Source organism: Antedon bifida, chromosome 1, assembly GCF_963402885.1.
Source record: "Antedon bifida chromosome 1, ecAntBifi1.1, whole genome shotgun sequence".
Lineage (NCBI taxonomy): Eukaryota > Metazoa > Echinodermata > Crinoidea > Comatulida > Antedonidae > Antedon > Antedon bifida.
This window is the reverse complement of record NC_136226.1, coordinates 21709978-21737117: the sequence shown is the minus strand read 5'-3', so window position 1 is coordinate 21737117 and position 27140 is coordinate 21709978. Positions and strand designations below refer to the sequence as shown.

Sequence of the window (27140 nt, the reverse complement as noted above, 5' to 3'; positions counted from 1 at the left end):
TTTTACATTTTAAAATTTTTTAACAATATTTTATGTTGTATTTCAGAAATACCTACCTGTCAATATAAATAATCATACTAAAATACATATTACATTCTACGCAATGCAAGAGCAAGTGTAAACACAATAGTAGGGGCCGAGGCCCGTTTTTTGGGTAAGTGTAAACACACTGCAGGCTAAAAAGAAAGCCGGCGTCGGGCCGTCTAATAAATAGTCGATGAAGTGTAAATGGGGTCTAAATGTCCTCTCGTGGGTGGTCTTTAGGCTTAGCCTAGGCTTAGTTTTGTAGGCCTAGCTGGTAAACATCGGTATAACGTGCAAACATCATATGCTACTGTAGCTATAGGCCTAGCCTGACATTGTATAGTTGCTGCATTAATTGTGTTTCTGTTTTTGCCAAACTCTGTTGATACAAATTGGTATTCGACGGTTCGACAGGAAACCGATGAATTTCTGGATGAACATGCCCTACGATGCGATTTTACACCCTTACGATTACGCTTACGAAAGTTGACTTGAAGTCAGCTTTCGTTAACGTAAGCCAATCAGTGACAGGGATTATGTGACGTTGGTAAACATCCAAAGCTTTCAAAGGTAAAATATAGTACAAAGAGGCAATGAGGAAGTATTGTATATGGGAATATAAATTATAAATAATACGTATAATAATAAATAATAATATAAAGCACAATGTTTCGAAATAGCTTTGAGAACTATAAAGTATTGTTTATCACTTTATAGAAATAATGAAATGAAAAAAAAAAATAGAAATTAATATGATAAAATGATGGGTAAAATAAGGCAGGACCACACAAATAGGATAAAATGCAAATGCTACTAAAATATCAAAAAATGTTAAAATATGCCAAGTTAAAATATAAAATGGTTAGAGAACCGTGTCATATAAGAAGAATTGGATAAAAATATGATTCAACTGACAAAGTTTGCATTCAAAAGCCTCATCATAGCAGACTGGAGGAAAGAATTATAGTTAATAAATTAATAATATAATAAATATTTATTGATTCTTCACCGCAGAGTACGGTATTGTTGGAATGAGCAATTATATGCAGACCTACAAATTCTGTATTCATGAAAGTTTTCTTGAATCTAAGTTTATAATTAGTAATAGAGTATTTATGCTTACAATACAAGTGGAATACCAGAGTACATGTTTTAACCCAATATTATAAAATAATACTGTTGATTGAGGAAAGAATGAATCTACCGTAGCATATTGACACTATGGATATAAGAATACGATTTACCCACAAAAGTGTACGTGCAGGTACCGGTACTACCGGGTATAAACAAACGTTTATTTAATCGTATTTGCCTATAATATATAGCACCGGTCCCTCTATATTCTTTCGATGAACTTGAATATTTTTGCAAGTCATTAAAAAAAATTTTCAGCAAAAAAAAAAACGGCCCTCTATAGTTGTATTATCGTCTTGAAAATAATGCACCCTCTATAGTTAATTAATTAATGAATTATATATAGTATAGTATATATAATAGTATTTCTATCTTGGAAAGTTGTTTTGAGTAGCGTAACGGTAGCGTAATGGTTTGAAAGTAACAAAAATTTACCATCCCCAATAGGGCAATATCGTGTTTATCACAACACGCAAAAAAAAAAATTCTGAAACAATAGATAGTTTTTGTACTATAGTGAATTTGTGAAACTGTCATTATTTTCACGATTTTGCCCCAAAACTTTGATTTGTGCATAATTTTTTTAAAACAATAAAAATAATTCAATTTTTTTAAATATTTTTATTTGTTATACGTATCTTCATCAATATCCAGTTGGAAAAACGTATTCCATAAGAATTTCTTATAGAAAATATAGTTTTTATCATTGATAAAAAACATGAAATCCAAAATACCTGTAATGACGTCAATATGCAAATTACTTTTTTTTTTATACCTAACTGTAGACTAACCCTTTGCCCATCACACACCACAAAAATAATTACACAATTATCTCAATTAGTATTTTTTTGCAATTTATTAAAATATCATGTTTTTCTTAAATATATATTACGCACAGAGGTGGGAATAATGCTCCGCAGTGAAAGGGTTAAGGGGAATCCCCGGATTGTATCGCGGTAAACAAAATCAGGTGCTGAAGAACAACGGGCGCACAGGAAGGTTTACTCGTCTCATCTCCACCACATAACATTATTTTAAAATGATTACCTTACAAAATAAAAATAATTACATATATTACTTTAAAAACATTAAACCAGGTCATTCCTTGTCTTAAATGTACGTTTTATGGTAAATTAGGAGTAAATTATGATAAAAAGTTAGAAACAATGCACTACCTAAGTAGCTTGCGGCGAATGACCTCTCGTGGACGGTCTTTAGGCCTAGTTTTGTTGGCCTAGCTGGTAAACATCGGTAACGTACGAACATCGTATGCTAGCTATATACCTAGCCTGACGTTGTATAGTTGCTGCATTAATTGTCTTTCTATTTTTGTCAGACTCTGTTGATACAACTTGGGGAAAACCCGGTATTTCGCTGAAAAGTTAGGAGTTTTCCATTTGTTTTGGCCTCACAATCGATCGAAAAGTGGGTGAATTACAGAAGAAAAACAAAAATATCAATCCGCGCGCAATGCATTTTGGGATTTATAGCAGGCCGCTATAATTATTAGAATCGACTTATTTTTCACATTTTTAACCGTTTAAAGATGAAAAAGGTTATCGCAATAGGACCATATAGTATTATTTTTACATTTTAAATATAGTTTGTTATCTTAAATTACATCTAAAAAACGTAGGGAAGGGGTCTTTAACATTTAATTAGTATAATTATAAACAATCATATTTTTACAATAACACTGAACAGTAATTTGGAAAAGCACATCCTCTCCTCACCTGTAATAAAGTAAATGAAATATATAATTAGTATAATAAATACTCATCTTCTAAAAAAATAAATAATCTACAGTAGGCATACCTAGCCTATATTATAAAAACGATCACGAAATGTATAATAATCACGAAAATGTATTTAGTGCGCCAGATACAAAATGGCACGACGCAATAAAACCCAATCGATTTACAAAACACGACAGATATGATAAAAAATGCATAGCTGGACTGACGCGCGCCATAAACAATTCCAAAAGTTGGTTTAATTGCGACCAAAATAAAACGTGCCCGATCGTTGTGTTTATGCCCGATCGTCTCTGGTCCCGATCGTCTTAACACCTTGGCTTGTTGAGCCCGATCGTCTCACCATTTGGGCTCGATAGTCTAACAATGGGCCCGATCGTTTGTTCCCCGGTACCGTATCTTTTAAACACAGCGTAAAATAAATCCTCCACATAGCCAGTTAACACCATGAGCGATGCCTAGGCCGGCCGGCTAGGCCTATGATGTAGCCCGATCGTCTGTTCACCAGCCTACTGATCATTTATTTATAAACAATAGGCTAGGCCTAAGCTAGCCTAGGCCTAACCCACAAAACTCACCTCCATGAAAACGTCGTGCAGGAAACGAAATGGTGGTTTATTTAAGAGTTTTTCTGTCAAAGGAGGCTTTTTGATTAATTTCCCAAGACTATCCTGGGTTTTCCTTACAAAATGTTCACCCATAACGACAACAGAATTCACGAAATTGTTAGCTAGCCTCTCTAGCCTAGTAGGCTACTAGTAGTAGGTCCTCCTGGCTGCTGGATGGATGGATCCTGGTTACGTGATGATGATGCAAGCAATTATAGATGATATTTATAGAGTAGTAGAGTAGTATCAGCAGCGAATCCATTAGTTACGAGACGCGCGACATTGGATTTTTTGTTTTCAATAATTCTCTAAATTGGAATTCTATCCCAGAATTCTCTGGCGCAGCAACAATATCCAGAGAGAGAGGTGGTTGGTGGTGTAAATAAACCGAAGGTTAGAGGGCGTACTCCAGATAGGCTCAACCACCACCACGCACACTAGAGCTATCGGCTGCACGGTAACATAAAAATTGGTTTGATAATGATATTAAACAAGCAATTACAGAACAACGAAGAGAAGCTGCCAGAATTCATAGGAAATTTGTTAAATTAAACCCTAATAATGCTCACACGTACGTATCTTATGGCAGTCGTACCAAGAAAAAAGTGTTTATGTAAAAAACCTGATTTTAAAAAAAAATCACTGAAGCTAAAGTAAAGAAATCTATTAAAATTGACACTAAAAAAGGTGGACCCTCTTCTAGAGATTTTTGGGAAATCCTTAAAGGGTAAAATGACAAAAAGGTAAATCTGGTATTAATATTAGACTCCCACAAGATTTTAATTTATTTATTTTTTTTTTTTTTATTTATTAAGGTATAAAAACATCAAATTCCAACCAGCAGCAAGAGCTGAAAAGGTTGGATTACAATCATAAACTGAGAAATAAAATACATCAAAGAAGATCTAAACTAAACATTAAACTTAAAGGATTCGTGCTAAGTGTGGAATAGTAGACCGCCTATATCTTTCAGTGCGACATCTGCAAGAATCCAACTTTGAACTAGTATTGCTCCTTAACGATCTTGAATGCCTATCAGATTTATATGCTGGTAACATATTTCTAAATTTGGTAGATTCTAAAAGACTCTTGCCAAAATTGAGAAGAATCTGCTCTCTACGGGACTTTAAAGAAGGCAAACCTACTTGCTCTAAGGCTAATTCATAGCTAACATAATGTGGGCTCAAAATTATGCGCAAAGCCCGTTTTTGAATTTTTTCTATTAAATTAGATTGCTGAACAGTTAATGATGAATGCCAAACCTGGCAGGCATATTCCAGCACAGGTCTGATATATGATGTAAATACTGTAACCAGGTCACTGACTGGTGCACTAGACCTTTTCAGGATACATAGTGAAAATAGTCTACGTGAGGCTCTTGATGTTATATCATTAACATTTGAACTCCATTTGAGGTCATTTTGGATTATTACACCAAGCAGTTTTAACTTACTAACTATTGGAAGATTAAAGTTATCAATAGTGTAAACTAAATTAAGCTGCCGTTGCTTTAAAAAGTTAAATTCAATTACTTGGCATTTAGCTGGTTTTGGTAGAACATCATTAGATGCACACCACTCACTGACACTATTAAGGACACTTTGTAAGTTAGAGGAAGCACCACATTTGGTTACTTCCCCTAGAGTCAGGTCATCCACAAATTTCCAACGTCTACAACTTTCAATGGCAGCATCATTTACTAGAACCAAAAAAAGTATAGGTCCCAGTTTGGTTCCCTGTGGTACTCCACAAGAGATTGATTTGGTGGAAGAAATGTGCGTGCCAAGTTTGGTAGTATGAGTTCTTTCACACAGAAAGCTGCAGACGATGGAAACAATGGATGACCTAACTCCAAGTTTAATTAATTTATCTATAATAATTGTATGATTGACTCTATCAAATGCCTTAGTAAAATCAATTGTACAGAGTTCAACTGATTGTTTGGGCTTGTCAAGACTTTGATAAACATAAAACTGACAATTACAAAAGTACAATAAACCACTAGACAACCAGAAAGAACAAACGACAAAAAAGAAAACAGATACAATATTGAATTGATATTAACTACTTAAAAAAAAGAAGAAAAATATAACTCAGAAACAGAGGAGTTGAGTTGAAGTGGCAACAGCTAGAAACTATGTGATAAAGAAGAAATTCCACCGATCCAAAGGTGAATGGGTCAACAAATAAATAAATAAATAAACTTGGCTCACTAAAAAATTGCGCAGTGGAATTTGTTATGAGCTATCTGCTCCCGTTCGGCGCACACTTGAGGAAAATGCAGTGAGATGTAAGCCGAAGGCTAGAGGGCGTACTCCAGACAGACTGAAAAGTTATTCCAAACAGGAGGGGGAAACAACAAGATGGCGGCCGTAAATGTGTTCAAAAACATTATTTCATATAAAAGATAATAACCTAATATAATACATTAAGACCACATAAATTACAACACATTCTTGTTACAGCACAGTGAAGTTTTTATAAATTATAAATATATTGTTATTTTGATTCGCGTCAACCAATCAAAGGACGAGAATCCTAAATCGTTCAACCGTGAGCCCTTATAGACTCCCCAGACGTTTTTTGGGTCCAGCATCTTGGACTTATCAATTAGTCGAGTTAATAAAATATCAAAACTGTCGGCCTTAGATAGCTTTCGCGATGACACAGTTTCTTATTGATTATGTCCTCTGGGGTTTTAGCTGGCTAAAGCCGCGGCGCGAAAAACCTTTACCTACAATTTCCCGCTCATATACTAAATTCAGTAGCCTATACAGGTAGTTAGCAAAATTATACTGCAAATTAATAAAGATCAAATTAAATATAATAAAGCATCGGAGTATATAAGACCTTTCGTTTGAAATCGGTTGAAACCCCGATAGCCGAGTTGGCAGGAATAACTGTTGGCTGTGTCGTCCCGTTAGGACCCTGGGATACTTCTGCCCATGTTGCAAGCCGTCTAAAACGTCTTCCTTCTTAGGCCGGAACACGGCCCACTGTGTCGCGGAAGTTAGTTTCAAAAGATGTTTAAACTAAATAATGTATTAATTATTATACCAATTATAACCCCAATAAAACATCACTTAGAATAATAAACGCCGCCTCCAGACCCAACCATCCACATTTATAAACACAATGTTGTAATTGTATTTATAACACGATTATATTTGTAGTAGAATTCATCGGACTGTTATCTACAATATTACAAAGCATTTTTTATTCCTTTTTACCACTTTTCATATCTAGCTATTAGAGGATTTTATTTGATTATAATGTTACCATATTATTAAAATTACAAAAATTACAAAAAACGTATCCCTCGAATAAGCATCTCCCTCAGAAGAACTCCGCCTCCCCACCTAAGGGCCATACCAAATGTAATAATAAACACTATACTTAATAAAAATGTTATTAATCATGTAAGACACTGTGAAACAGACTAAGTAGGTTTCGTTTTACCAAATAATAGAAGGATATGCATCGACGGTGACATCAAACGATTTTCCAACGCGCTTGCCTAAACTAACGCACTGCCCTGCCAATCAAACAAACACGCTCATTGAACTCCGTGTCTCTATAGAATTGCTGCGAATCAACTGTTACAAAACAAAACGTAGCCATGTAGAAATCGTATGCGCAGACTGATTGTTCTATTGACATGTCTGCGTCGATGATTGACAACAACAATATTATATTGCTAAACAATTCTGTTTAATTTCATCACAATCGGACTACGAAAAGTTCACTTTCTTACGACCGGTAATTTTAAGTAGTTGGTAATATTAATAAAATATGCAATTTTTGTATTTGAATTATCATATTGGCCTTCCACCTCCTGCCATAAAAAATTGCGTTAATCTATCTATAGAATATTAAGTTATGCAGTTTCTACCGTATTGTGTCTAGCGCTCGTTTCGTTTTGAAAAGTAGACGCAAGGCAAACTAACCATGAACAAACAAAGCATAAAAGTACCTTGTCTATGACTATTATTATTCCCACAAGAAGTAGACAACGATGAGTATATAGATCATGATTACACGTTGTAGCTACTACACTTAAGATTAGCCTACCAATAGGCCTACCTATAGGCCTATATATCAAATGTTGGCAAATCATAGGGTTTACTAGTACTAGAGGGGTGAGCTCGCTTCGCTCGCTCCCCCTCTAGAAGTGTAGACGATGGTTCTCGGAATGATAAAAAGGGTTTAGAAGGACGTTCTCCTTGTACGTTTTCTGTCGGTTACCATTATTGAAAATTTGACATTCGTAAAACTAAACCTACTCTGTTTCACAGTTTCTTAGATGATTAATAACATTTTAAAGTATAGTGCTTATTGTTTGGTAGGGCGGGCCCTTATAGGGCGGAGGTGGGGAGGCGGACTCGGAGTTCATTTGAGGGAGGTGCTTATTCGAGGGATATGTTTAATTTTTTAGTTTATTAATATGGTAACATTTATAATCAAATGAAATCCTCTAATAGATATGAAGAGTGGAAAAAAAATAACAAATGCTTGGTAAATTGTAGATAACAGTGCGATTAATTCTACTACAAATAGTATAATATTGTGTTATTAGAGAGGTTTCGCAATCTTACGAATACGATAACGAAAACGAATACGTCACGCACACGTATTCGTTTTCGTAAGCCATAAAAAAATCTGTTTCGCATGGCAACGAAATATTGAGGCGCGTCCAAAATAGGACTGCGGTAAATTTGAGCGAAGCGCAGGTACGTGTTGCTTGGTGCTTGGCTGCCTAGGCCTAGCGTAACATCAAAGCGAGTGAGGACTTTAAAAACTGCTATTTATCAAAATTGACCTGGCATTTTAGTAAATTACTTTAGTAAATTACTTTCAATAAATCTATAATTATATTATAATCATGAATCATTCCTAATTCAAATGCAAAATGTGCAAAATAGATCAAAAACTATACTCGTTTCGTAGTTACGAATATGACTGGCGATATTCGTCAACACGAATACGCTTTACGAATATGAAATGGGGATCAGCTCAAAAGTTTCACAAATGTATGACGTATCCGTTTTCGTTATCGTATTCGTAAGGTTGCGAAACCTCCCTAATATAAAATATATACGATTTGTTTTGAACAACAGTAAAATTAATTCATAGTGCGTCAGACCTTTTTCAGTGCGCGATCGCCTTTTCGACGCGCAGCAGCGGTGTTCATCCAACTGTTTCGGAATCGTCCACTCTTAGCAAGGGTTGTCAACGTTATTAATAATACGAAATCGTAGCCTATAGGGGATAGGAGTAGGCTACTAAGCCTAAATATATAAATAAATCGTCAAATTCAGTAACCATATTTTTAAATTCTTTGCTTATGGTATGCTGCACAGCATGTAAATCGTGGAGTCACTTTCCCACGTATAAATGGATTGGTTCGTAAAGTACCTTGAACAATGTCGTATCGTACACTGAAGCCTAGCATCAGAAAGGACAATTTAAAATCATGAATTCATTAATGTAGTACACTGATTTGAGTTAATAGATGGACGAGAAGTATTATGAATATGTCAACGTTCATTAATATAACTTATATATGCAATACATAATGTTTTTAAATACAATTTTACAAAATACCTGACACACACCTCCAACAAGAGAAGCGGGAAAACGAAACGGAATGCGCTATGGTAAAGAAAGGCTTTTCCAAAGCTCCTGTAAGGCTTTTCCTGATTAGACCACATAATTAAAAGGGCTGTGCCGGTTACAACTTTTGTCCAATCAAATTTATTCTTATATAGATAGACAGCAAATTGAATTCCGAATCGATTATTGATAATTAATATAACGTGATTACTTTTATTCTGAGGGCGCTACAGATCTTTGAAGTTAGAAAGTGCCTCCAATAATATGTAAAAAACAGAAATTCACGCCGAGTACAACAGTGTATTTTTTGCCTTCTGCCGATGGTTCAAACCGTTTACTGCACTTATAATTGGTGCCATCTTATAGGTGTTATCAAATCAAACATTTTGGTAGGTTATATAACTTTATTGGATAATTATGAGAATTTCTAGAGCAGAAAAACACCTGAAAAACAGCCATTTTTATCATTATTATTTTTATTATTATTATTTATTGCCAAAAACCAGTTACAAACATACACAAACACAGAAACTAAGGGAGTAGGCAGGAACCTAAAAGTGAACCTAATCACTATAACAAGAGTTCAGGTTCCGTACTCCCAAAGTAACAACAAAGATATAAAATAAACTATCTATAAAACTTTATATTACAAATAGACGAATCAACATTGTCAATATAAAACAAAAGGATAAAATACTTAAAATCAATAAAGTCAATATAATACATGTGATTTAAGTGAATTTAAAAATGTTGGAAAACTGTCTAAAATTAAAGAATTTTTAATCATTTCCGGTAACTCTTCCCATAACCTAGGGAATATGTTAATAGCGGAATGATGAAGACAATTGGTTTGAGCATAGTGATGAATGAACTTGAGTGTATCAAGGTGTCGGCCATTAACAACTATACATTTTGCGTAATCAAGAGTGGCGCGTCCCCCCGTTTATGTGACTCAAAACAAATCGTTTTGAATTTGTGTGTAGGCCTATTATAAATGTGGATGGGCGCTTATTATTAGATAGTTGGGTTGGGGGAGGGGGATTATTATTCAAAGTGATGTTTTATTGGAGAGGCGTTTCGGCCCAAGAAAGAAGACATTTTAGACGGCTTGAAACTACAGTTATTCCTGTCAGCTTACTCAATAAAACTCGGCTATCGGGATTTCACTCGATTTTAAACAAAATGTCTTATCAAATCTCTCTATGTAATTTTATAATACTATTCCCCACAATATATTCCGATGCTTTATGGCGTATATTTAATTTGATCTTTATTTAAATTTGCAGTATAAATTTTTATTTCTTAACTATACTGTACCTTCACACACGCGGTCCGTTCCTAAAATAAACTAAAATGGCTATATAGCCACTATTTGAAATCATAAATGTTGTTAAAAAACTCTTTATAATATCTTCCTAAGATATGGAACAATATCGTAATAATAATATTAATATAGTGAAAACTAATGTTACATCTAATAGATCTATATAATATAGTATCCTTGCTGATTTTGTAATTTTACATGTAGGCTGAGACAACAACTAGTTGTTGCCTACTACAGGTCATAAAATGCTACTTTAAGGTCATAAAAACATTAGCGTAGATCATATCAATCGCGGCAGATTTCGAACATGGCAAAATTAATGTTTTTTAAACCCAAAGGGTACAACAATTTACAAACAATTTGTATTTAATCTTGTAATTACATTTATTAATAATCTTGTAATATTTCTATTTAATTTGAATTCAGAAAAGTTATATTAAATTCGTCGCATAAAGTTTTGTTCGTCGTCATAACTAAACAGCTAGCGCTAAAAATGTAAAGATATTAATCACGCCACCAAAGATAAGAGCGCACGAAAGCATACCCAACAAGGTTAAAGGTTGTTGAGCATGTGCAGTAAACAATATATCAGGCACGCGACCGTTTCGCGACTACCGTAAAACCTCGAAAAGAAGCCACCCTCTACAGTTTGCAAAAGTACTCTCGAAAAGAAAACCATCTCGAAATGGGGCTTCTTTTCAAGATAGTATGGGCTTCTTTTCGAGATAAACTATACTATACTGTATTAAGAATGTAGGTTTATTAATTGAACGTCAAAGGAACAGAAAATAAACAATACAAACACGTGATTAAGAGTTACTGTAGTAGGATAATTTAATGCCAGATACTTGTGATGTGTGATGATTATGTGATGGGTAAGATATGCGCAAGCGATAGGCGAATATAACAAAGAGGGTTGGCAATGCCTGGTCCATGATGAACACAAATCCATCGCTACAAATTCGGTCGTTCAGAAAGTGTGGGATAAATGTAGCCCTTGATGTTTCTGAAAAAGAAGTAAACGTCGAAGGGTTGGTTGGATATGAGATGCCATTATCGACAGACGACACTCTTGAATATTCCATTGTGAATGATGACGACGATGATAAAAAAATGATTGTATTTGACGGTGAATCATAGGACTGTTTTTTTGCTTTTTATATTGTTTTTTAATTGGTATATTAAACATAATTTCATGGTTGAAAAAATGTCTCAAAAGTCATATTATTGTAGTAGAAATTCACAAAATTTACAGCATTCATTTCGAAAAGAAGCCCTCCTCTACAGTTTGCAAAAGTACTCTCGAAAAGAAGCCCATCTCGAAACGAAGCCCACCCAAGAGCACTAAAAAAAGAAGGTTTTACGGTATATGTATGCATAGTTTAAATAGTTTAGTTGATTAATTTCAAGCAAGTTGCGTAGTGCGGCGTGTAAAACGTTGTATTGTAATGGTGTGGACTGGACAAATCGTCGCGAGTTCAAGTCAGTAGATGACTTTTGTTTATTTATCGCCAAACGAGAGTGTTCACACCAGAGATATGTTACGACAAATCACTGGTTGTTCCCACACGGAAATTACACAATCAACATCATCGTACTCGAGAATTTGCTGGATTTTATATGTTTAATGACAGGGACGCGAAAATTACTCAGTCAATATCATCGTACTCGAGGATATTTATTATACGATCCCCGCAGCGGTAGTCATCATGATCATGTGATGCAGTTTCAACCAATCACGTTCACGTATTTACATAGGCTATGTAATATAAAGTAATTTTTAAAAAGTTTTAATGAATAATAATCCAGTTCGCCTATTTTTAAGTACATTTGTTTTATTATATTTGTAACTTTTTTGTATGGGTCTAGGACAACTACTCCCTGGATAGGACAACTACCACCCGGACAATCACCCTTGGAGGACAACTACTCCCCAGACAACTACCAAAAATTTCAATCAGCTGTAGCTCTAAAACGTGTAAATATAACATTTCATAACTTTGTAAACAAATGGACATTTACTTGAAGTTGCGCACCTCCTATTTTTCAATGACGTCGGGGTTGCACAATGTGACTTACGCGCGATTGTATGAATTTCAATAAGCGATCAAACATTTTTTATTAAAACTTTGTGAAAATTTAAGTCATATCAAGGGCAAACTTTCTGTGGATTAAAAATGGTATGTTTTAACAAAAAGTTACGCGCACACGCGCATTTAAAATTTAAAAATGTGCAAAATGCTTTTCCTAGTAGTTAAAAAAACATGATTAAAACGTTTTCGGGAAGCTGTTGAAATGTAGATAAGAATTCATGTAAACATTTTTCCTAGTGATATTGTGACGTCATCAATTAAAAAGGTCGAATTTTCACGTTTTGCGTCATAATTCATCACATTAAAAAGAGCGCGCATCTATATTCTACGTTTCCAAATAATAAAAACATTTTTCAAATAATTTAACTTAACAACCCTAATAAGCTTTTCAGCGTGATTACAGTATTCATCTTTGACGTCATTTATACGCCATTTTGTGAAATCACATATTAATCAAATTCACTATACATAAATAAACTTCGGGTCAAGGGTAAAAATACTAACAATTAAAAACGTACACGTACACACACTCATGCGCGAAAATCACGAGTTAAAAATTAAAAAATTACATTTTGATCAATTTAGAGCATGCATTCGGCCATTTGCGTGTTTAAACACTAACCTTCTTATTCATCGGATTCGAGTCAATTCCGACTTGAAATAGTGCTATACGAACAAGTTACAAATGACAAAATGAGCACATTAATTGCACAAAAGTACTGAAATTGTCAACAAAAATAGGGCATTTTTAAAATGAAAATAACTCTTCAGAATGCACGGTGACCCCCAACTTATTATGGGAGCAATGAGTTGTAGATATGGATTCATGTACACATTTCACGTGCAAAATGTAATGGACATCATCATATGGCCATCTAAATTTTTAAATTACGATTTTTTTTCTCTTTCGTAATTTTTTCGCATTCAACAGAGCGAATCTGGCTTGTCTGATTTTCTCTCAAAATTGTTATATATGCTTGCTCAACCAATCATCTTTCTCATGAGTTGCCACCATTTTTATTTTTATGACGTTATCACGCCTAAAAATGTGAATAATGTGGTAGCGTAAAATATATATATATATATATATATAAACACAAGAGGCAAAGAACATTAATTCTAAACCGCCCGGTGATATACTGAAATTTAATTAATTAATTTGAAACGATAAAGAAAATGTGTATGCATTATGTCAAATATGCATTTCAAGAACAAAGTTCTGAGTTTGAATCCAAATTGTAGTATCATTTTAGTATTTTGTAGTTGATACTCAAATTAAAGTTTTTCTGGAACATCCTGGATCTGCTCATGCTCTTATGTGACTCACATTTCCTCAACTGAGTGTTCAAATTATGCCCACCCTTTTTTCTCAGGTCTGCTAAACAGCTTCCAATTCATAATTATTGTTTAGACTCAAAATATTTCCAGTATTTTACTGACAACGCACCTTGGATGCACTTTTAATTTCTACTGAAAACAACTTTATTTTGTTATTATAACATCACAAACATTAGTCAAACAGATAAAACATTAGCATACCATGTAGTAAATTGACATAAATATAAAATTATTCTTCTTCTATTTTAAGGATAAATAATACAATTATTTAAAGTTAACTGAACAATACTGGACACTGTACTAAACCAATGCATCAATGTCAAAACCATTAATATTCAATACATTATTCATGATCTAGATTTAATATAATATTTATTTTTCAAGAAATGTCTCATTTCAAATAAACCGGTAAGCCATAAGTAACTGGAGCATACCCAATGAGAGCAGTCAGTTTACATGCATTCCTAGCATCAAGTATGTAGTCCGTAATATATGAACTGTCTTTGCTTTTCTCCAGCCAAGATTTGAGTAGAGTCTTTGTGAATCTATCAATATCACGATCAGTTACATCCCATAAATTGCCAACAACACAAGGACTGAAAAATAAAAAATAAATTTGAGTTTACAGGTTTTGAGAGTTATTTTTTAACAAAATTACTTATAATAATCCATTATGAAAAAGGATACTAGAAAAATTAGATTACATTACTTACCAACCAGCTACTAAGTAGTTAAGGGCCATACCAGTTGCTTCCAAAGAACCACTGTACTTGAGTCTACCACTACTGCAACCCATTAGCATTGTGAGGGCTCTACATCTAATCTTTTGAATATCATCACCATTTAAGTACTGGCTACCAGAACCATGACCACAATATCTTACATGAAACAAATATATACACAATTAAATAATTATATTTGACAATTTGGTAATTATGCATAATAGAATTAGTCATACTGTAACTATTGTACTGTACTACTACCAGACATGTATACTGATGCTGTTAATACAAATTTAAGAATCTAGTACACTAGTAGCAGTGCATCATATAGTGTTTGTTTTTAACCATCCAAATAGTGGGTCTGGGTATGACTACTGTACTTCATTTTGTATACACTATTTATTTAGCCAAATCTATGTACAATGGACATTACGAAATAATTCATCACCTGAATATGATGGAGCTGGCTGGTGTTGATGGAATTAAAATGTATCACTCCGGCTTTAAAAGTAATTTATGTCCCGTTTTTTATTTTTTTAGAATATTTTATTGCTCAAATAAAAACAAAAGTACAGATAACATTTTCTAAAATAATACATAATAAATGAGAAAAGGGGTACCCCACTGGAAGCTTAAGCTTTAAAATGACTGTATATGAATACTGTCATTATTTCAAATGGAAAATACAATTTAGTACATGATCTAAAGGGCATGAAGATGAAGATTCAAATAAGTAGGAGGCACAGACTTATGAAGGTTATTTTGCTTATATTAATAAGCATATATTTTGATTTAAATTTTTGCTTGGAGGTGATTTAACTTGATTATTAATTACATCTCTGAAAAACAATATAAATCTATTTGAAAAAATTGTTTTGGGTCTCTTAAACATTACTGGTCTATTCAAATATATTTATGCAAGAACAATATTAAAAAATCTCTAAATAAAAAAACTTACATATATAATATAAATATATACAACTTACATGAATAAATCATGTTCAGTCAATCCAGAAGAATACTCATCCTTGTTCGGACCACGACCAACTACTCCATTCCAAGATAGATCGCTAAGTAAATAAAAACATATTTAAAAAAGAAACATATGTTTAGTAAAAAGATTTAGCTGTTAATAATCTAATAACAACAATAAAATCTTTATTTTAAAACAGAGGCTCAGTCACAACTACAGTATCACAACTACCAAACAAAGTGGACAAAGTTATACATAGAAATGAGAAAAAAAACCTATCTATTTATTAATGCTAATAAATTTCGCGTAATTTTACGCCGAAACCTCTGAATGGAAGTGCTCACACGATAAGCTATATAACTTTACTTTGACGTGTCAGCGGCCATGTTTTGCGAGTTGTTACATCATGTATCAACTATGCAACATCCTCTGTTGTGTACCGCAACGAATCTACAAATTAAAATGGTGATCGCGTCGTTTAAGTTTTAATTAATTACACCTATCCTTGAAACATAATGATTCGTAAATCATGGATAGCTCAGTGAGTAAAATGATGTGGCCATTGATATAAATGCTTAGTACATTAAAGTTTGAATCTGCGAAATGTGTAAATAATATTTATCACCGCTTCAAGCAAAAAAATCAAAACTAGACCACAATTTAATTACAAAAGTAACAAATCAACCACACAACAAAAATTATTATTTTCTGCAGCCATTACCGTAACTGAATGAACAGTTTAAAAGACATACGTGGCAAAAAAGCGCGCATAATTAATGTGAACATACTGCAACAAGCGATATTCAAATGGACATAAGTGTATACAGATTTTTTTGCTTTAAGCGGTGATACTTATTATGTACAGATATGGCGGATTCGAACTCGAACATACTACTACTAATAAGCGGAGGTCCAATAGCTTGTTTAGAGATCTCCCATTGCCATGTTTTTACACACTCAGCACAACAACTTTTTTTGTTAGCTAATACCCTTAGGACACAATAACCATGAGGTGTGCCATTGCAAATTTACTGCGGCCACCTTGAAATCCAAGATGGCAGCAAAAATGGCCGCTATTTTATAGTGATGCACTTTATTGTTCATAACTTAATAAATATTTGATGTATTTTGTTGACATTAATGTTGATTACATTATCTATTCAATAAAATATTTTTATTTTAACTTTATTGAAATGAAATAACTTTTTTAAAGCAAAAATATAGAATTTTAGCAAAAAAATCAGCAAAATCTGTGATATACGATATTTATTATGTTAATTAAGGCAAGAAGCCATAACTATTTTTTTTTCCAGATATGCAAAAAACTGACCTAATATATACTAGAAATAATGTGTAAACTACATATGTTTGTGAAAAGGCAAACATAAGTTATTAACGATTAAGTTTGGGTACTTGTAGCAGGGATTTAATAATGTTTAGTAAAATTGTTAAGGGCGCTATTTAAGTAAGAGACAGGTACTCTATTTTCGGTTGTAACTCATTAAATACTTAATAGTAGAGAGGCCAACTACACAAAAGTTCTCTATAAAAAGTTTGGGGGCATTTTTTTGTTAATAGCAGGAAACCATGTTGAATGTATACTTTGTGGGGTGACAAAAACGATAGGGGTGGATTTTACTCATTGAGCCAAACCGTGATTTACGTAAATCATTCGGTTAAAAGGATAGGTGTAATTAATTAAAACTTCAACGACGCGACCATTCGATACGGTTGACCAGCTTCTGAGACTAAACACTGTTTTAACCTTTTGCATATTATTGCTTGTTGCATGCGCGTACACACTAATTATGTGTTCGAGCCATTTTGGCCATGTATATTTTTTAAACTATCCGTTTTGTTACTTTAATGGCTGCAGAAATAGATTCAGGACCAAAAATTGTCTTACATAAAATGTATTAAAAACTCTAGGAGAGTCTGAAATTATGAACTTATCATGTTTTACATTGAAATTGCTACAAATACACAAAATGCCTTCATTTCATAGTCATCTTTGGACATGAAGGAATAAAGACACCAAACTGGTGTTTAGAACATAGCTGAATCATGCATTGATGAACTTATGAGTTTCAACTTTGGGATTAATTGCCCACAAGGGCAAAGGTCAAAATGCTGATGACAAGTGACATTTTGACTTTGATTTTTTAAATATTATGAACTTTTTTATATGGAAGAATTTGGCACAATATATTATTATTTATAAAAAAAAAAAATAATTGAAAAATGTATTTTCATATTTAAATAAGTGGTAAAAATTGCCAAAATAAAATTGGAGTGCCTAGGGACCAAAATCTTAAATTAAATTAATTGAGATACAGCTATTTTTTTTCATATTTTTTGTTTATGACCAAAATTATGTCAGTGTATCAATATTTAGCTTAATATCTTTATTAGTTTAAAAAATATGGCTAAATAAAAATGCAACTTTAATAAAATATAATTTATTAAGACCAAAAATTCCATAGACGACACATTTTCAAATGGCCATAACTGTTAAACGACTTGGAATTGGCAACTGAAATTGTTGGTGTGTTCGTGAGACATATAGTTGCCTTTTATATGTGAGTTTCATTTTCAAGGAAATCCGAGATGGTACCCAGCCATCCCATTTGTTGAGTTGGCATGAAATGACCCATTTACTTGCACATATAATCTAATTTCGACTACCACCACCATGTGCACATTTTTTTGTGTTGATTTCAAGTCCGTAAGCAGCTGTAGTTTTATTATTCAAATACCTTACATCTTATTTCTATAAATTACCAATTCATATTTTATCATTGAAATGTTTTAAATTGCCGACTGATTGACAGAGTTAAATGTGCATGTCCCGCTCATCTATTTCTTGCCCTCCTATTCAAAATGTACATGCACATTATCACTTTCTGAGGCACACCCTAGATTAATATTCACACAATACAATTGTTTAGGGAAAGAGCATTTTTTGTGTTTATATCAATTTCGTTCATATTCTGTATTTGGTTTAAATAGACACACATCGTTTTTAGATCTTGTATCATATAAGGATTTATTTAATAGATAGGTCGGAGTTAAGTCATTTGTTATTCTATACATTAAGACTTTTTCGTTCGTAGGTAAGTTTATATTCAATATTTTTCCATTTGAATTGCCTCTGTGGCCGAATCATACTTTCTTTTTTTTTGTGATTATTTTTGCTGCCCTTTTTTGAAGCACTTGATTTTTATTGTATCTGTCCCACACGATGTTACAGTAGTTAATAATAATAATATAATACTAATTTAAAAAACCCTGTTTTTGGAAACACTTACTTGCTGAACCATTTTTGAAACATTAACTGTGTGTTATCCAAATCATTTCTTGGATTTAAGACATAGTATGTATCATCAACATTAATGCCTTGGTGAAGAATACTAGATGCAAGTTCCATATCTTTTAGATGGCAAGCCAAAAAATCTAAGCTGGGAATACGACACATTGCTTGTGATCTTGCTGTTGATATATTCTCCCAAGGTAGTTGTTGAAGATGCTATAAGATAAGATATAATATTAACAATAATAATAAATATGTGTATCTATATATTATTATTATTATTATTATTATAGTTATAATTATAATTATTATAATTATTATTATTATGAAGCTCATTGATGTGTTGGGTAATTTATCAGTAGGCTGTACCGTAATTCGAGGCTCACTTGCTCCATGGTTCTGGATAAGGACTATAAACCGTAGGTCCAGTATACACATTTAGCTCATGTGCACTTTAAAGAACCTATCACATCTTTCGCGACGAGTAGGGGTTACCCCGGTGTACTAGTATATCACAGCCACTGATAACTGGGTCTTCTGGGAGACCAGTCTTGACTAAAGAGGTCACCCAGTATAAATACATAATACAAATATCAGATTTTTGCTATTATACATTATCTAACATACATACAGTGTCTAGAACACAGTGTATTACCTCCAAAACTTATATAGCACTTACTTTATCAAGAACAAGAATTACAGTTTGATTTTTAGTTTCTTTTAAGTCTTTTTCAAGTGTCTTTGTCAGGTTTCTGACTAGCTCTAAAGCAGCAAGCAGTTCGTCAGTTCCTCGTTCTAATCCTGCCACACTAGATAATATAGATGTCAGCTGTTGGAAGCTTAGGCTGGGTGTACATTGTAGTAACATCTGAAAGATTTGTTTTACAGTATCAGAATGAGGTAGACAAGTGCCAGTATTTTTAGTTACTAAATTCAGGCAGGCACACACAACTTAAAACTAAAGCCATTCGCCATTACGAGTTGTCTCTACGGCTATCAGAAATTGTATTATTCAGTTAATAGTGACTGAATTAACATTACTGCAGTGTAGACAATGTTTCTGGTAAAACATTAACTGAAGTATAGTTTCCACCTTCTCATATTTATCATATAAAATTCATAACAATTTTGTATTTATTTATTCAAAAATATTGTGATTGCAGCACTAGCCTGAATTAAAACAATATTAACATGCATATGAAAATACAAATAAGAAATATCGTAAAAATTTGTATCAAAATATTACAGTAAAAACCCTTAATTACAAACCTCTATTTAACGAATTCTCAATTTTATGAACACACATATATGATGTCATGATGAAATACGTACGTAAATATATTCATAATACTAAGTGCAATACTTAGTCAAGCCTACATGCAACTTTCAGTTTTATTTATATTGTTGTATTATACTTTATTATTTTCGTTTCATTATCGCTATACATTTAATATGTTTAGTTGACATATCATGTACCGTACACTGCATTTATGGCTGTTTTTTAGGCCTAAAACTTTGACCCGTCTATGATGCTTATGGGATACGGTGTATATAGCTTAAATCTATAACCTCAATTTTACGAATATTTTTAATTATGAACACCAACAGGCCCGTGCCGTACGTAATTGAAGGGATTTACTGTATATACAATTATAAAATGGAAAATGAGAAACTCGCAAAGAGAAATTGCACAAGATGAGTGTAAAAAACGGGAATCATTAAGAAGTTTGGCGTGGAAGGAATAGCACTATTGGCATATCGTTAAGTTCTGGGTGATAAGGAATTTGTATTTTTATGATTGTGAAGCTTTCCACTTACTCTTAATACAGTAGTAGTACGGAACTCACATAATACGTATAAAACTTTTTACTTTTTACCACAAAATCTATTGTATTTTTCAATTTTACCATTTTATTTTTTATTAAGGAACAAATCTGAGCTTTTGAAATTTAATTTTATTTTGAAACAAAATGTATGCATCTAACATTCTAAAAAAAAAATGTACCTGACATGCATGTAAGCTGATTTTATGCTTCAAACATATTTTCTGTTGAAGTTTCTTAGCTGCAACTGATAATTTCAAAGCTGTATCTGTATTATTAGGTTGTCCAATAAATATTCCCTTCCAACAATTCAAAAGTTCATCTTCCATTTCTACCATTAAATTCTACAAAATACAAATGTTCATAATTTAAAAAACGAAAATTCCATTTAAACTTAATAAATGTTTAAAAAGCAACAAAACAAATAATTTACCTGGTAGAAAATAAAGCTAAGCTAAAGTTATACTTCTGTGAAAAAAACAACTAAACAGTTACCTTCATACGTTGGTCAAGGCCTTGTCTGGATATCCACCAAGATTTCTTATCCAATTCTTTTGCACTAGCAACACTTTTAGAAATGATTGCTTGTAACTCTGCAACAATTTCACTAAGCAGTTTACTATCATCATCATTCTACAAATGTCAGATTTGTACGGATAAGTAAATATTTTTTAACATGCAAAGCTACTTTACAACGCAGTTATTATCCTGCTGCTTCCTTGGGCTCGAATCAAACCCTAGCCAGGCTGGGAGGTTGTGGGTTCGACACACTCCCAAGAAAATTATTTTGCAAGAGTATAGTGAACATTTTTAATAACTCTCTGATGCAAAACTACACCACAGAATGAAGTTACACGATTATCGTCTGTTTAAATCTAATCGTCTTGGCACAAAATTAGTTCGCACAAATTAAAATTTAAAAAAAATATCTTGTTTGTTCAGCCTCCCAGAAAGAAGTCCCAGTGTGTGAGGCTAATGTATTCAAAACAAGATTGGCGATGTCAAACAGAAAACTTTTTCCAATTCTTTAGTCTAACTTGCTTCCATAACAATTATTAAGAATTTTACAAGAAAATTAGTACTGCAAATGTACTTACTTTAACTGGAATTTTAAGCACTAACGGATCAAAACCATTGACAAGTCTTGATACTAGCAAACAATCCACATCATTAAGTTTGGATTTGTTGTCATCTACACCAAGACCAACAGCTGCCATTGTAACTACTGTCCATCCTAAAAAAATTTCATAATTAATGTGTTTATGGAGCCATGGCAAAATATAATTATTTTATCTTCCACAACCCTTTTCTAACAGAAAACACTTCCGATAGTATACTCCTAACCATGTCAATATGGTTTCCTATCTGCAGGCAAAATGACAGTATTAGCCGGACCATCTGGCAACCTAGTAACTATTACAGTACAAGGAAGACTCTGCATCAAGTTTTTCTAGAAAACATCAGAGGTTGTTATAGAACTGGGCATTAACCATAGATGCATAGACGGCTTTGCATATTTTGTACACAAAGAATGTAATAACTAACGTAACATGCATTGCACAAGATAAATGGGAAAACCAACTTTATAATTGTTTAATAGACTGGAATCTTTGTTGGAAAAACAAAGTTAAGTGTTTGTTACACATAAAAAGGGTGGCCTTTTAAAATTTTAAGCTAAAATTATGGAATTTGTCCAACTTCAATTCTTGTGAATATTGTAATGAGGAGAATATGAGAAGCATATGTTATTTACATGCAAAGGAGTAAAATAATTGCTGAATAAAATGTTGCGCCATGTTGGAAACGTGTTTTCAGGAAATTACATGGGAGAAATTTGTACTTGGAAAATATTATGTCAAAATTAATGAAATATTTTCCATTTTAACTTTTTGTATTTATAAAAGTAAAGTCAGTCATAGACTTGGTCTTGTGAAAAAATGTCCATGGGTAATGTTTACTGCTGAGTTAGAAGTTATAATCAATAGTGAGTTTTAATATACAAAGAAAAGGCAAATAAAATGTGGTCAGATATGGACCGTAACAATTTAGCACTTAGGTATAACATTAACGTTTATAAAATTGATATTTAGATTTAAGTAAAATATAACAATTTTGTGATTTCTTGAAAGAGAAAGAAAACGTTAAGAGGTAGAAAACAAAAGAAAAAAAAGTTTCAAGATGATTTAAACAAATTTTGTAACAAATATACTTAAAGATGTATTGTCCCTTGAAACACAAAAAAATGAAGGTCAAAATATTCTAAATTTAAATTGGCCATATCAAAGTAATATTAAAGTTATTCACTTTAAGTCGAAAATTCGAGCCAAAAACAACAAGTATACGTAATTAACAGGTAAATTAGTTTGATTACATTTCTTCTGGAAAATCGTCGCGAGCGAAAGTAAACAAAGATTTCAAACCGTGAGTACACATTATGCATATGCTAATTAGGATTGTTTACAACTCGTCACGGTTGAGAAGGTATTTTCACACAGATCGTGAGGAAGTTTTATGATTATGCATACAGAGTAGCCAAACAAGCGCGTTTCATTATGGGATATGTTTTGATCGAAAACTTTGACTGGAAGTCAAAGTTATTTTTTTAACAAAAAAACGTCTGTATTTCAGTTAAATGATTTTTTTTTTTCGACAAATTTTTGGTGATAGTTAATAACTATTATGATACTTCAAAATGACCCACCTTTTTTCGAAATCTTTTATTTTTTATTTTTTTGGGATTAGTCAAAGGGACAATACATCTTTAAATATATACATTAATTTTTAAGTAAAAGTTTATATATATTTTTTTGTAATTCTCATTTTAGGCAAATTGCCAAGGATAACCTTCTCAAAGGTGGCAATCCTGTTCACAAGACAAACATATACACAAGATGCCCTACATAAACAAAGACTTATTACACTAGTCTTTGGGAGTGGAGTTGCAAATTGTCATTAGAAAAAAATCCTGACATATGACAGGACTTGAACCCAGGACCCTTGGATTTGTAGCCAAGCATCATAACCACCAAGCCACAACTCCACTCCGAATAAAATAGAGGGAAAAGGGAAAATGTTTTGTTTGTTTTTGTTTTCTTACTATTGTATTTAAAAGTGCAATAGTGGGAGAGTTGATAATTATTAATATTAATTGAAAGTTAAATGTCAGTTGTATTTGCGTTATACTATTACATTAATATCAAGTGCAATGCATTGTAAATTAACATTTTTACTGATGAGGAAAGAAAAGTGGGTTGAACCTACATAACACACAAAAAAAATGCAACGCAACATGCACATACATTAAAATTGAGCGCAAAAAGTTGATACATAGGTGTAGTGCTGAATTGTGCCTACTATTTTTCATAGAATAATACAGCATATCTATATACAGTGTAGCATATAGGTGAAATTACAAGACCCACAATTTTTTGGTATGATGACGTTATCAAAATCAAACATGAAGATGACAATTTCGGAAGATAATGATTTGAGCAAAAAAGATATAAGATTTGGAAGAAAATTGGACACGTAGCGCGGTGCATGCTCTTTCAAATTTGATAAAAGAGATGAAAAAACTAATTTTTAAAGTCAGAGAAGATCGGGCACAGATAAGCGAGACGCGCTCTGTTGAATGTCATTATGACGATAGAGAAAAAAAGCATAATTTTTTAATTCAGATGACTTCATAACAAATGTGTACATGAATTCATATCTACAACACAGTAGGAGCAAATCATTGTTAAAATTTTGTAGATGATGCATTGTTGTACTTAAAACCAGTGAAATTGAGTAAAAAGAGGAGTGACATGTTCATGTTTCCTAAGGTTATACACCAACCTAGCTTACCCTCTGGAAGTTGCCGAGTGATTTTCAAAACACTGTTATCCTGCTGGTTTAGTTGCAAGATTTGTTTTTCAATCATTAGTTTGTTAATTTCTTCATTGTTAGGTATGTCATGGTCAGTTTTTAACTTTCTGGAAAGAAAATCATCATAATAATTAAAATTAATTCATTTTAATCGTCAGTAACTAATTAACTAATTCAAATTACTTTGTAAACAGGGTTAAAGACACCTTCCCTACAATTTGTGACGTTTTGTAAAAATAATACATATATATTACTTTAAAAACATTAAACCAGGTCATATCTTGTCTTAAATGTAGGTTTATGGTAAATTATGATAAAAAGTGAGAAACAATGCACTACCCAAGTAGCTCATGGCGAGTGACCTCTCGTGGACGGTCTTTAGGCCTAGCCTAGCTAGGCTTAGTTTTGTAGGCCCCAGCTGGTAAACATCGGTAACGTATGAACATCGTATGCTAGCTATATACCTAGCCTGACGTTGTATAGTTGCTGCATTAATTGTCTTTCTATTTTTGCCAGACTCCGTTGATACAAATTGGGGAAAACCCGGTATTTTCGCTGAAAAGTTAGGAGTCTTCCATTTGTTTTGGCCTCACGATTGATCGAAAAGTGGGTGAATTACAGAAGAAAAACAAAAATATAAATCCGCGCGCAATGCATTTTGGGATTTATAGCGGGCCGCTATAATTATTAGAATCAACTTTTTTTTCACATTATTAACCATTTAAAGATGAAAAAAGTTATCGCAATAGGACCATATAGTATTATTTTTACATTAAATATAGTTTGTGATCTTAAATTAGATTTAAAAAACGTAGGGAAGGTATCTTTAAAATCAGTACCGAACGTATGAACCAACTTTATATACCATCGAGTAACAATTCGCGATTTACTGAATTTTGTATATATATATAGTTCAAGTGTTTAGTGTAGAAAATAACTTGCCTATGCAGTCTGGTTAAGCTTAAAAGCTTCTGATGTCTCAATGTGTTAGCCATGCTCTTATTGAGATAAAACGCAAACTTCTGAGGATCAACATCTCCATGACACATGGCCAATAACTGACATATTTGGTTGAATATGGGGATAGGAGCCTTGTGTTTGATTAAGTTATAGGCCTGGTTGAGAGTGTCTTTTATCACAGAAACTGAAAATAATATGATATTAGGTTTTGATCAACTAAGATGTAATTGGCTGAATACCTAGTACATTATGATTTGAGAATACAGATACAGAACATCTTATTGTCAAAATAACAAACAATATGAAATTTGAATAATTTCTTGCAAGAAAGGAAATTGATGCAAGCAATTCAATATACTGTATGGACTAAGCTGACACAGGCTGAAAATGATGTGGATATAAGATCTTCAAAGAAGGTTATAAAACCTGTAAGTGGTAAATAACTTAAATTTAAAAGATACATTCGGTTGGAATTACAAATAAAATGTAATAGTTAATTATATCTCAATCGTAGGTTATAATAGTAAATAACGATTATTTATCTGACGTTTCGCCTACTATCAGTTGGATTTCTCAAAGTGTAGTGACACGTATGTCACCGTTGACCTCTAGATGACAGGACAGAAATTGGGCACTCGACTAAAATAACATGAAAGGACGTTGATTTGGTCTCGTAACGAGCGTACACTCGATCGCAACGCAAACAGAAATCAACAAGTCAGCAATTACTGACCATGCGGCGCAGACAAATCATGCTATTGATTGGGATAATTTGAAAGTAGTTGACAGGGAATCGGTCAGATTAAGACGCTGGGTTAAGGAATCCATCTGGATCAGGAAGACCCCCAATTTTAATAGAGATGAGGGCGGGTACAAACTCAGTGAAGTGTAGACCAATGTGTTGACCCTGTCATCTAGAGGTCAACGGTGACATAACGTGTCACTACACTTTGAGAAAGCCAACTGATAGTGGGCGAAACATCAGGTAAATAATCATTATTTACTATTATAACCTACGGTTGAGATATAATTATAACTATTACATTTTATTGGTAAATAACTTCTTTAGAAAAAACAAATATCCTAGCCTAGGCCATCTGAATGAAATTACATGAACCTACTTCGATGTTATAATTTCATCTTTCACCTCTTACAATTATTTGTACCATTCCACTCATAAACTATGAATATTAAAATATTTTTTTAACTATTTATTGAAGGAAAACACCTGTAGTGTAACTGTAGAGATTTAGAAATATAAGGAATATTTAAAATGTATTGTCCCCCTGAAAAAATAATTTTTTGTTGAATATGCCATTATAATGTAACATAATAGTTATACACTTTGACCTAAAATTGGATCGAAAGAAAATGTATTTACCTGAAAAAAACTGTAATTTAAAGCAAACAAATGGTCAAATTGGCTGCCAGCCAATGGGTTTTTGGTTGAATTTAACCATTTATTTTATCATTTTATAAGTGAAAACATTATTTTTTTCCGTTTTTTTTTCTACAGAAGTGATTAACTGTATTAAAACTACAAAATAGCATATTCAAAGTCTGATTTAATTAATCTTAATTTTTCATGTTTTTGGGG

General features: G+C 32.8%; 3 protein-coding genes across 6 annotated transcripts in view; 1 reads left to right on the top strand and 2 right to left on the bottom strand.

Moving 5' to 3' along the window:
* Nucleotides 1–3858, bottom strand: part of LOC144845636 (TRAF3-interacting protein 1-like) — a 46694-nt gene extending 42836 nt beyond the window's left edge. For 2 of the 4 annotated variants that reach the window (XM_078703087.1, XM_078703074.1), the window contains exon 1: nucleotides 3491–3857. In XM_078703087.1, the coding sequence (XP_078559213.1) occupies nucleotides 3491–3613 (123 nt within the window). In that variant the 5' untranslated portion in view covers nucleotides 3614–3857. Of the gene's footprint in view, nucleotides 1–3490 lie in introns of all 4 variants that reach the window. The other 2 variants (XM_078703084.1, XM_078703080.1) reach the window with 2 other exon arrangements.
* Nucleotides 1–27140, top strand: part of LOC144845837 (uncharacterized) — a 339583-nt gene that overhangs the window by 219187 nt on the left and 93256 nt on the right. The gene's annotated exons all lie outside the window — the stretch shown is intronic.
* Nucleotides 13739–27140, bottom strand: part of LOC144845429 (separin-like) — a 53673-nt gene continuing 40271 nt past the window's right edge. The window contains exons 13-22 of the mRNA XM_078702757.1: nucleotides 25522–25727; nucleotides 24563–24686; nucleotides 21814–21950; nucleotides 21212–21349; nucleotides 20899–21060; nucleotides 19573–19761; nucleotides 18892–19109; nucleotides 15597–15680; nucleotides 14602–14766; nucleotides 13739–14484 (exon numbers count right to left, since the gene is read on the bottom strand). Of these exons, the coding sequence (XP_078558883.1) occupies nucleotides 14280–14484; nucleotides 14602–14766; nucleotides 15597–15680; nucleotides 18892–19109; nucleotides 19573–19761; nucleotides 20899–21060; nucleotides 21212–21349; nucleotides 21814–21950; nucleotides 24563–24686; nucleotides 25522–25727 (1628 nt within the window). The 3' untranslated portion in view covers nucleotides 13739–14279. The remainder of the gene's footprint in view (nucleotides 14485–14601; nucleotides 14767–15596; nucleotides 15681–18891; nucleotides 19110–19572; nucleotides 19762–20898; nucleotides 21061–21211; nucleotides 21350–21813; nucleotides 21951–24562; nucleotides 24687–25521; nucleotides 25728–27140) is intronic.